General features: G+C 38.5%; 1 protein-coding gene across 1 annotated transcript in view; it reads left to right on the top strand.

Moving 5' to 3' along the window:
• Nucleotides 1-12,332, top strand: part of LOC133990348 (epidermal retinol dehydrogenase 2-like) — a 39,867-nt gene that overhangs the window by 11,628 nt on the left and 15,907 nt on the right. Inside the window, exons 5-6 of the mRNA XM_062428633.1 lie at nucleotides 2,109-2,253; nucleotides 7,870-7,995. Of these exons, the coding sequence (XP_062284617.1) occupies nucleotides 2,109-2,253; nucleotides 7,870-7,995 (271 nt within the window). The remainder of the gene's footprint in view (nucleotides 1-2,108; nucleotides 2,254-7,869; nucleotides 7,996-12,332) is intronic.

The following is a 12,332-nucleotide window of genomic DNA, read 5'->3' as shown; positions in this document are numbered from 1 at the left end:
CTGCTCCGCGCCCGTGTGTGCCTAACAGGCACAGTGTCTGCGTGCTGCACACCCGCCTATCTAGGAGCATATTGGACTCTTGATGATGCACCTTTAATAACAGTGACATATGCACCAGTGACTTTAGACCTGGTTTTTTTTGGGTCAGTAGCGCAATTGCTTTTCCTCTGCCTTCCATTTGATAAATCACACTCTTCAAGACTCAGCTGTCCTTTCACCCAGATTTGTCAGAAAGATTGAGTCATATCACTTGTAACTCTGCCTGATCTGTAGTAGTTGTGGCCCTGGCACAAAATCATTACTGTCACATTATGATAAGCAGCATGCCACATGATGGAGAAACGTGGAAGGAAGGTGCATACGAGTTCACTCTCACTGTTGTATAGAGTGAAAACACATTGCAGAGGCTTTCAGATAAGATACGAGAATGTGATATATGTATTTGTTGTCCTTTCTTAATTTGTTTATGGCCTAAACAAACACATTTTTATTTTTATTTGATTTTTTCAAGCTTGGGATTGTTTGCCTGTAAAATGCAGGATTGAAACATAATAAAAGACCTGCATCATCTGCAAACTGGCATCATTATACATGAAATACAGGTTATTCCACACAGATATTGACTGTCAGTAGATCATGGGCATCCAGTTTAATAATCAGTTTGAGCACAGATAGAACAGAAAGGTCCGCTCACTAACTCATCTGCTGCTGTTTGTTTCTTTATATAATATCAGTTTAATAGTATATTATAGACTGCTGCTAGCTAGCATTAGCTGTCCAGAAAGTAGAGACAAACTTAACAAAGAAGGTTTAGGGTTAGGGTTAGTTAGTTAGTCTGTGACTGTTCAGGTCAGGGGTGTACAGCACCACTGCTTCACCTAACTAAACAAAATCATTTTTGTAATAAATGTGAGGCTACTTGGGGACCTGTTTGTACAAGAATATGGCTGTGTATGCTGATGTTGATATAGTTTTTTGTTGAATTGTTAAAATCTTCCTATGTAGAAATGAATGGGCTATTAAGATTTTAGGATCTAGGCTAATTATGTAAAATACTGCAGTAAAACAATATGGAAAATCATCAGACACCTAGAGACTCATTGTATAAGGATAAGCCGGGGTTTGCTGGTAACTACTTGATTTTTAAAGAGCTGTATTTTTGTACTATTGCGGCAGATAGACTACTTTCATTTTATTTTGGCATATGTAGTCCAGCTTGACTAAAAGTCATTTCTTTTCCATGGCTTGCTCTAATGAGAAAGCTGTTTGGGTTAATTAACGCAACAATTCATGTGATTTCCCTGTGGTCACACTGGCCTTGCCTCCTTTCTGACAGGCCATATCTAAAGAGCACATCCAGCAGCCGTCTGATTCACATCCACATCAGGAGAATGAAATACTGCATATCATTATTGGTTTCCATAATAGAAATGATCATTACTGTGGAAAGACCCAGCAGGATGTAATTAGTGAGCATCTATCAAAGGCACATGAAACAGAATCTTAAAATGTCATTGTGTCTGATGGCAGCAGCTTCTAAAGGACAATACCATTGTCTTTGACCACTGCAAGCCAGCTACATCTGGCTCCTTCCAGCCTGTGTATGTGTTCACACGTGTAGTCAGTACCAGGGTTATTATAGTTAACGAAAACTAAGACTAAAACTAAAACTAGCAGTGAATAAATAATTGATAACTACAATAAAAATAAAAACGATAGACTTTTAAATAACCAAAACTAAATAAAACTGCAATGGACAATATAAAACAAACTAAAACTAAACAGAATTGCAGATGAAATCAGGTAAATCTTTGTTATTGCAGACCATTTTGTTTATGATTTAGCTCCAGGTGATAATCAGTGAGCTCCGCTGTGGGTTAAGCATTGTTAATGGTTAAATAATAAAGTAATAAAATGGCGTTGCACAATATGGTACCTTTTTTAATAAGCAATGACTTGAGTTCAAAAGGAGAAAAAAAAAACATACATACATACATACCATTTCCTGTCCTCTTGGAATGAGACTTATGAGGTAAAATGACTGATTGGAGAGTAAACTGTTAATAACTGATGATTAACACACTCTTTTCCTGTCCACTCTCCTGCAGACTACTGTGCCAGTAAGTTTGCAGCTGTAGGTTTTGCAGAGTCAGTTGGTCTGGAACTGCTGGCAACTGGGAAAGATGGCGTCAAGACCACCATTGTGTGCCCTTACTTCATCAACACTGGAATGTTTGATGGATGTCAAACTAAGTAGGTCCCTTTAGTAATTTTCACCTGATTGTTTTTTTTGTTGTTGTAAATGTTCTCAGTGAATGTTAGCTTGTTACCAGGCCTGTCACAATAACTACTTTAGTTGGACGATATATTGTCTCAGAAATAATTGCGATAAATGATATTATTGTCATTTGAAGATCATTTTATACCACTGATATAATGATGTGTCAAAACACAAAGTGCCATTATGGTTGGGGACAGAGTTACTTACCTTTAACTCTTCAACAGTCTCCACTCAGGACGTACACAGTGAGGAATGGAGGACACTACTTGTTTAGCCAATGTGACATGATTAGCCTCTTAGCTGCTAATGTGAAGTGTGGCAATACTGAGGTCAAAAAAATGATCACGGTCATGTCCATGTATCATATGATAAGTCATTATATAGACATGATGACATTATTGTACAATAAGTCGATAATGTAATTATTGTGACAGACCTAGTTGGTACATTAGCTCAGCTTTTTATAACTGTAGCAATGCTGCATACAGTTTGCTCACCTGTTTTATCGTGGCTTCTTAATTCTCAGTGGATTGTTCATGAATTTAGTCCAATCTGTAACAGCAGACAGCATTACTCCTTTGAGACCTGGACCAATAGGTTCAAGCAGCACTAATAACATGTCGCAGAACGCCATTAAACTGTAATGATAATGCTCTTTGATCAGAAAGCCAATCTTTTCTGTTGATGACTCTGATGTCTTCAAATGATTGGCTATTATCAGCTCGGCTTAGCTTGGGTTGGCTTAAATGAACCAATCACACGAGTTCTCTCAATCTCTTTTCTCATCGTTTTCCACATTCTAATCGTTCTCTCCTCCATCTGTTTCTTTTTCTTATGTCACTATGTCATCATGTAAATGTGTGTCCTCAGCGTCCTCTTGCTGTCTTTCTCTTTTCACTCACTTCAGTCATTTCTAACTTAGCCATGTGTCCTTCAAGTTGTTTTTCAATCATGTCCTGGGCTCTAGTAATAGATTCTTATATCACACGGCCTGTAATAATAGATTGCTCTAGATATTCTTGTCCTGCGTGTATTGAGGTAAGTGTAACAGTTCATACAGAGGTCCATTAAGCAGTGCTGTCTGTGGGCTTTATAGCCTCTCTGTGATGGCCAGTGCTCAGACTGCTGTGAGATTGGCTGACTTGTCATAGCAGAGGAGAGGAGGGGGTGAACAGGGAGAGAGGTGGAAAGAAGAGGGCAGGGAATCATAGTTTATGCAGCTTGGCAAGTCAATTAAGAACAAAGACTTGTATGTAATGACTGCACAGAAAGCTGAAGACCTCAACTTCAAGGAAATAAAAGAAAATAAATCAAGGAAATGAACATAAAAAAATATAAAAGAAGGACTGAGGGAAAGCGTCATATTTTTATGTAGCATGAAATAGAGCAATAGGATTACAATACGCAGACTGAACAGAGCTCTGCCTTTATTTACTGGAAACATTAATAGAGACAGGCCTTGTGTCTAATTTCCCCTACTCTAGTTAATCAAGTTTGGTGAGAAACCTGACTGTTTTCTCATTTGCTGCTGTTTGTTGATGCAAACTCCAAACTTTTTCATACTAAAATGTTGAAATCGGTTCAGTTGGCATCAATAAACTTGCTGAACTACACTCACTCCAGAGTCCACGTCTCACCAGTGCTGACCTGGTGGCACGTCATTGCCACCTCCAACAGCTGCTGGTCAGAGTTCTCCTCATTAACTCCAAACCCTCTCATTGCCTCAAGTCCAGTGCTGCCCAGCTCTCACAGATCTCTAGCTGCTTTCTGTTGCTGCTCCCTCTCTGTGGAATTCTCTACCAATCCACATTAAAGAGGCTCCAACACACTGTCAACATCCAAAACATCTCTAAAACTCACCTGGTCTGCTTGAAAAGAGTTACTCTTAGTCACAAACTAAAGGGGAATAATCACCAAATGTGCATTTTCTCTTAGCTCTACAGAACATTTGAGCTCATTGTATAGGTTTACTGTTTTGGGTCACTCTCATTGAGAGTGCTCAACAACATGGTTACTTTGATTAAAAAGCAGCTGTGATGAAGCCACTGTGCACTACCTGCAGACAGTTAGACTGGAGAGCATTTACATTAGCAGCTAAAGAGACATGTGTTTTTTCAGGAGTTGGTGGAGACCAAACCAGAGCTAAAAGAGTGGTTGTTAAACGTGCATTACAATAATTAAGTACACAAACAGAACTTCAAATTAATGCTTTTTTACTGATATCACAGTTGCCGATTTGTCTCAGGGGACTTTACAGTCAGTACGGCATACATTTTTTTCCTGCTCAAATCTAATATTTAGGTTGCTATAGGTCCTAAACAATAAAGGATGAGTCCTTTCATTGTCAGAAAATTCTGTGAAAAATTCATACCAAACAACTCCTTTGAGTAGGTTGAGTATTTGTTAAAAACTGCACTGGCTACAGCTTGTCTTCAGCAGGAACCAATGCATTGTCAGGTTATTAGCTTACTTTTCAATAACAGAAAACCCAAACTCAAACGGTATAAAAGACCTTTACCTAACACAGGCAGACTAAGCGACATATGTCCTGGGATCAGGTTTTGAAGGTGATTAGAGATTTAGGTCCTACTATAATTTTGTCTCCATCCAGCAGCCCCCTGCAGCTTTACACCAGCACCAGACAGCTGGCACGTCACTTTTTTACTCCTCACATTTGCACACAGATGTCCTAAGATAAACCACAAAACCTAAAATATATGGACCTGCTTAAAGTGTATTAAATGTTATTTGCACCATATGGTGACCTCTGTCCAGAGATATGCTGAAGACCATCATTAATATCAGGTGATTTATCCGCATCCGGCCTCATTACTTCTTGTTGTGTAAACATTTAGATTGCATTAAAAATTAAAGAAGCTCCTTCAAATGTGCTTTTAATGTAAGTGATGGAGGACAAAATCCACAGTGTGTCCACACAGTCATTTAAAAGTGGATGTAAAGCTTCTATTCAGCTTAATCAAGTGGATATCTGACACATTTACAGTCTTTTTAGCATCAAATTCCCTCTTAGTGTTTCCCTGTTGAGCTGTGGTGGAAGTATAGTAACAAAAAGGACTTTTTAGGTAGCAATGTGTGGTGCAGGGTCGTACGGAGACCTTTTGAGGGGCAGGGGCTCTGACCAGGGGGAGGGGGCATTGCCGTTGTAGTAAGCGGTGCTGTGTGTCGGTAACCTAGCAACACTAGGGGGGTCCTGGGGTATGCTCCCCCGGAAGAACATTTTGAAAAATAATAGGGCTGCTACTAACGATTATTTTGATAGTTGATTATTTTTTCGATTATTCGATGAATCGGATGAAAAAATATTTTTTAAATGTCCACCCCTTCATTAAAAAATAAAACATTATTTCAAATTGACATTGCAAAAAAGTGCTCAAACATCATGTTGCTACTTAGACTTCCCTGAGCTGTTAAAGTAATATTAAATTATAAATAATAATTTAAACAAAACAACTAAATGTTAATGTCTGATACCTTTAACAAAATAACCATTTTACCATCATTAGGCTTCCATACATAGCTACTAGCTGCTGCTCTCCTCATCTCCTACTGCTGACTGTGAGATCTGAGCAGGTAGAAGCTGATAGTTCACTAACTATAACCAGGGAGCACACTGCAACAAGGTTAATGATCCACACAGTGACATTATATCATTGATATAATGAATCAATTTGTGGTGCTCGTTGTTGATTCTGTGGCACCGCGCCACACATTGGTCTATGTATGGGAAACACTGTGTGTACTATAAACACTGTAACGTTGAAACATAGAAGACTTGATTTGACTCATTTGGACGACTGAAGCTTCATATTAGCTTCAGATCAACTTTTAAATACATTTTTGTGCAGAGTAGGACTGTGGATTTTGGTCCCATAGGGCTGGGTTTCACTAATGATTTCTTAGTTTGATTCACATTTTCAAGGTCCCGATTTGATTTCTGATTTGATTCAGTATCGATTTGTTTCGGGATATTTCAGTTACAATACTAATTTTGCTCGGGTATGAAAAGATTCTCAGGACTAATGATGTAAATTGTAGAAGGACCACTCTAACCTAAGAATTAATCTAAGCATTATTAAAATATTAATGTTTACATTAAGAATTGACCCCAAAGCAGTTACATTAATGTGCTTTTTGAACAAGGTTTCTAGATAAAAATAGTACAAGTGCTTTCTTTAGAACAGCGTATATACAACTACTTCTACTAAATGTAAGCAGTTCCCTCCATGTTTTCTGGTTCAACTGAGGTTGAAGGTTCAGTGAGATCTGACGTGGACAGATCTTGTTGCACAAAGATCCAAAGGTTGGCCACGCAAGACTGAATAAAGCATTATGAAGGGATCTTCCAATGATCAGTGTCAATATGTCCTTTTAAGCAACAGTAAGCAGCTTGCATTTATATATCTTGTTACCTTTGGCATAATTATCTGTGTTGCAGTAAAGGTGTTCCTGCATGAATCTGTAGATCAGATCATTATCAGTCTGTTAATGATCTATTAAACATCAGACTAGACATAGAAAACAAAGCAACAGACCACGAGAGGTTATTTATGTCCTACTATCCTTTCTTTTTCCAGTGCTTTCTTTTTTACTTATTTAATTTAGTTTGACAACTCAGGCAAAGATGAATATAATTTTTTATTAAAGGTGTTTTCAGTTATTCTGGCTGATTATACCTGTGCTCAGGTTGAAGTTTGATGGGAATGACATGTACCACTAGATGCCACTAAATCCTACACACTGGACCTTTTACCTTTTTTATAAGAAACTTTTTCTGTATTTTTATTTTTTTTTTAAACAAGCCAGATGACACCAGACACAAAATCTCATTCTTACTGACTAGAATAAATTATATATTCATTGCAAATGCACTGTATTCAACACCCCCACAAGACTATATATGCTTTGGCTAATCTACGTAACGTTCATCTATCTATAAATGACAGGAACGTCTGTCTGTTATTCGCATATCTCTCGAACCATTCATCCGACATCTGTCAAACGTGACAGATGTCTTGCTACAGGCATGAGTAAGTGCAGTGCCAAGTTGGTAAAAGAAGCACACATTTGCTGTTGCCGCTCTAGCCGCTGGCCACTCCGCCTCTCACACACTGAGCACAGCGCAGGACCAGAGTAAGAGAGACTATAAGGCAGCGGAGCTTTGGCAGCTACAATGTGAAATACACTTAAGACCCTCAAAAAAATGGATGAAACTGAAAACACTTCAAATAGCCCAGGCTACTTTGTAGTAAAAACACACGCAGACATCCCAACTCTCCCGGAAGTTCCGGGAATCTCCCGCATATTGGCTCCTTGATGCCCGCAAATGAGATACAATCTCCCGCAATCTGTATCGAGCAAGCATGAATGCGCCCCCCACCCCCCGGAACGGACCTCCCTGAAATGGCTTTTTGCAGGTTGGGATGTCTGCACACGCAAAAACAGATTTTGCATGGGCACTGCACTAGTGTCCACTTTTATTTATACCAGTTGTTCAGAAGGTTTCTCGTGGTTCAGTGAAGTAAGCAGTATTGCCTTGTCTTAATCATCCTTTTATGTGTCTTCACCAGATGGCCATCACTGCTGCCAATCCTGAAGCCAGACTACGTAGCCAAGAAGATCATCGACGCTATCCTCACAGACCAGGTCTTCCTGCTGATGCCCAGGAGCCTGTACCTCATTACTGGTCTCAAGAAGTTAGTGTTCACCTTTTCTGCTGTCTTTCACATTAGTGCACTAAACTTACACAACATTACATGTATTTATCCAAAACTACTTTACAATAAGTACATTCAAACAAAGGAGCGATGAATGAGTTTCTTTTTTAAACTAATTACAAAAATGTGTTAAGTGTTAAAGTGTAAATACTTAGAGATCTCCCCTAACACAGAAGTCATTATCAAGTAGCACCTGCAGTCCACTGGCAGATAGATGTGCAAGACAGATATGAAGACCGCCATCACATTATTCTACCACGCAAACACATTTCCTAAAAACCAAAACAACTGTTTAAATCTTTTTTTTTCTTCTTTTCCTCTGTATTTTTTCACGAACTACAAAACTATGTGTGAACTTGAGTTTCAGTATAGCTAAGCATACAAGACAGATCTCATCACTGACACATCTTTCTGTGTTTTTATATAAGTGATGTGATCATATATACTTTACATGCTAGCTTTTGACCAAAGCTAACCATATTTTCTGGGCGGCTGTTTTGACACTCTGCAATCAAACCAGGATATTACATCATACATATCAAGAGCAGAAGAGACAAGATAAGTTAAACTGATTGTACTTTGCGTCACAACTGCTGTGCACCCTCTTTTCAGTCATAACTTATGTATATTATATAGTCCTGAAACCAGTGCAGCTTGTGTTGTCTTTGCAAATAAACGTCTAAGGTAATATGGTACTTTATTTGTCACAAATACAGTGGTACAGTTAGATTCATTCTCTGCATTTAACCCATCCTAAGTACTAGGAGCAGTGGGCAGCCACTATCCAGCACCTGGGGACCAACTCCAGATATGTGGCAGTACCTTGGTCAAGGGCACTGACACGAGAATTAACCTAGCGCCTGTTTTTTGACAGTCTATAACTCTACAACTATTTAATTATTATCATGAGTAGCGTTGTGAATGTCGTCCGTACATCTGTGATTAAAGAGCAACTGCGGAACTGTGAAAATGAAAACTGTTAATACTGTAACTAATGCAGCTTTTAATTATGCTGTTTCACCTAAGTGTCTAGAAATGTATGCTAAAACAAAGAGTTAAACTTGTCGCCATGGCAACATTTATATTTCTTGTAACATACGGTTCTTCATTACACCTGGAACAGCTGGCTATGATGAACTCGATGAATCGGCCACAGGTGATAATATTTCTGTAGCATTAGTATAGAGGCTGGTGAGCCTGCTAACAGCTGTCTACATGTATTGACTGAAGTTGGGAGATATAGCAGTAAGGGAGTTTACACTACAATGAGACGGACGCAACCTATCTGATACCATTTGTTGTTATCATTACTATTCAGTACCACTTTGAGCCAGATGTAACATATCTGACCATGGTGTGATGATGTAAATGTTTCAACTGTAGTGTAGAAGTTGGTTTGGGGCTCAGATGAGTTTATACTCAATAACCAGTCTCTTTATTATAACACACACACAGTTCATTTTATTGGTGATGGTACCGTGGTGACATTATTGTCCTGAGCACTGAGTGTGAACTCTCTCAGACTGAAGCTGTCGGTCACATGAGGGGTCAGAGGTCAGCCCTGAATAGAATAGGTGGTCTACAAGTATCCAAATATAATTCCATGTAGCCTTATAGTTGTAACTCAGCTTCACAGCCTTAATATATCATGGAAAAATAGTCATTGGAAAAAGATCTCAAAGTAGTCATTATTACATTAATTTTGGGTTGGTAAATGGTGCTAATAAACCTGCTTTCATTCCCAGTTTGTAGTGTGGGAAAACGGTCGCATAGAGGCTGACTTTGACCCTAAGGGTGGTGACCCCTTGTACTTTATGACCAGTTGATCTGTTTGTTTTTTTTTGTTTTTTTTTGCCTGATCCTGCCAGGGTCTCAATCACACCATTCCAAACAGTGTCTGAGAATAGAGATGAGTTCATATAGCAAACAAATGTATAACTACTAACAATAGAATTGCAGAAGAAGGTAGCGCTTCAACAAAGGGATTCTCAGGGGAGTTCTAAACTCAAAATCCAGTAAGCATGTTCCAAGAATATGAAAAGGTAGCACAACGCAAATTTCCTAGTCAAAGAGGACCAAGGACTCACATTCCACTTGTTTCTTTGGCTCACGTCACAATAGAAAAATGCTTGTGTGTGTGTGTGTTTCGGCACAGCTCTGAAGAAGACATGAATACTTCTGTTGGTTTTCCCTCATTGAAAGCCTGTTTTTAGATGGTGAAGGATGAGTCATCTCAGCATTTTCAGGGGTCCAGGTCAGGAGCCCCTTACACCAGGTTGTATGATTCTGTGTGTTGGCCTTTGGTTACAGTCGGTCTGTTAATGGCAACACTGCACATGAATTCCATTTAGCTGCTCATGACGCACAGGTTTTATTGGGATGGGTCACAGAGGTGCTGATTCAGAGCTGTGTAATTTTCAGCTTGTACCTCTACGGTATTTATCATCTACAACATTAACAGCATCAGCCTGTGTGTCTGTATGTCTGCTGATGAGCTTTTGTTTGTTACCACTGTCATGCAGTTCCATGTTAGGTCAATCTTGTCATGATGGAATGAGAGACTGTTCCCCCACAAATTAAATAATGGTTGTACTCAAGCTGATGTGTAAGCCATTCAGACACTGAAACAACCTGTTAGCCACTATATTTAAGTAAATTATATTATTATTATTATTATTATTCGGATAAAGGAATTTCATCCTATTATTGTGACTGATCTTATGGAGCCTCAGTTGCAGAATAGGGAAACCACTCACTCACTCACTCACTCACTCACTCACTCACTCACTCACTCACTCACTCACTCACTCACTCACTCACTCACTCACTCACTCACTCACTCACTCACTCACTCACTCACACACACTCACACACACAAACTCACACACACATTAACACACACAGATTTGCTTAAGTCCCTTTTGGGGTATTTACATAGACTTACTTTCATTTCCTGGAGACTTACCCTAACCACTACCTGCCTAACTTGTTAGGCATGTAGTCTTGTCAAAAAGTAGTCTATAAGACAGCCACATGTGAACGATAAACGCAACTAGCCTAAAACATTACGCCTAAAATCCCTCCTTACATGCTCCATATATAGGCCATACCATGTCCTATTCTTACCACAGATTGTATTTTGTCACTTTCCTTCAATTTAAGATATTCTCTGAACCATATTATATAGTAATTAGTTATTTAGTATACACTTTAGTCGTTTTATTCTCTGAACTACAGTCACCTGCAACTTCAAGGGAACACATGTGCAATATAATTCAATCCAGTACAACAGCTCTGCTATAAATTCTGCTTTATTTGAAGTTTATACATTTTCAGTTTTTGTTGACATTTTAAAAAAAGTGATAATTCTACTTTGTTTATTACTGAGGTTGTACTAAGTGGTGGTTGTGCACTTGGGTGCATTATATTAAATGGTGTTGTTAATATTTTGCCCTCCTCACGTATGTTAATGGAGTGGACAAAATATTAGGTACACCTTTCAATATAATGCACCCTAATACACCACAATCACTCAATAATGAACATAAACCAGAATTTTCACCTTCTTGTCAAAAAATGTATAAGCTTCATAAATGTAGAATTTATAGCAGAGCTGCTGTATTGGATTAAATTAGATTGCACAGGTTAAACCATTGAGTCTATCTTATATAGTTAATTTATTCTCTGAACTATATTTTATAGTAATTACAAGTTATATAGTATTATACAGTTAAGTAGTGATATTCAGTTTCAGTAGCATCACGTTTTTGTTGAATGTTTCACTCTCTCTTCAGGACTGCTGAATGAGAAACATCTGAGTGACTTAAAACTGACGTTTTGTAACATCAGCAGATAAAACGGGCAGCACCGCAGCATTTTACACATGGCCGTTAATATCACCTGTTTAGTTGGAGCCATTCATATACTCTGAGCCGGTTAGCCTGAAACTTGTTACTATAGTAACGTCAGTTACCTGTCTGAGGATTAACGTTGTTAATCACATGGCGCTGTTTTCATTAGTTTTTCGGGCTCCGCTGTTTTTTTCTGAGCAGGTTGTGCCTCAGATGATGTAGATTTATGTTTTAACCAGCGGTCTGTGTTTGTTTCCTTAAACTTAATATCACTGTTAGCTTCTCTGTGTTTGTTTCCTTATTATTAGCAATATAATGTAACAATAACTTGTTTCAGCAGTCAACTGGACACTTACTGTAAACAAAATAATCATGTAGTGACCCTTTTGTAACTGCAGTGTTCACTCTTCATATTAGATAATATTCAAGTTCACAATAAAACAAAAACTCAATTAAACCAGCCTA

The sequence above is a fragment of the Scomber scombrus genome, chromosome 11 (assembly GCF_963691925.1).
Source record: "Scomber scombrus chromosome 11, fScoSco1.1, whole genome shotgun sequence".
Lineage (NCBI taxonomy): Eukaryota > Metazoa > Chordata > Actinopteri > Scombriformes > Scombridae > Scomber > Scomber scombrus.
Note: the sequence above shows the minus strand (reverse complement) of the source record. Positions and strands in the feature narration are given on the sequence as shown.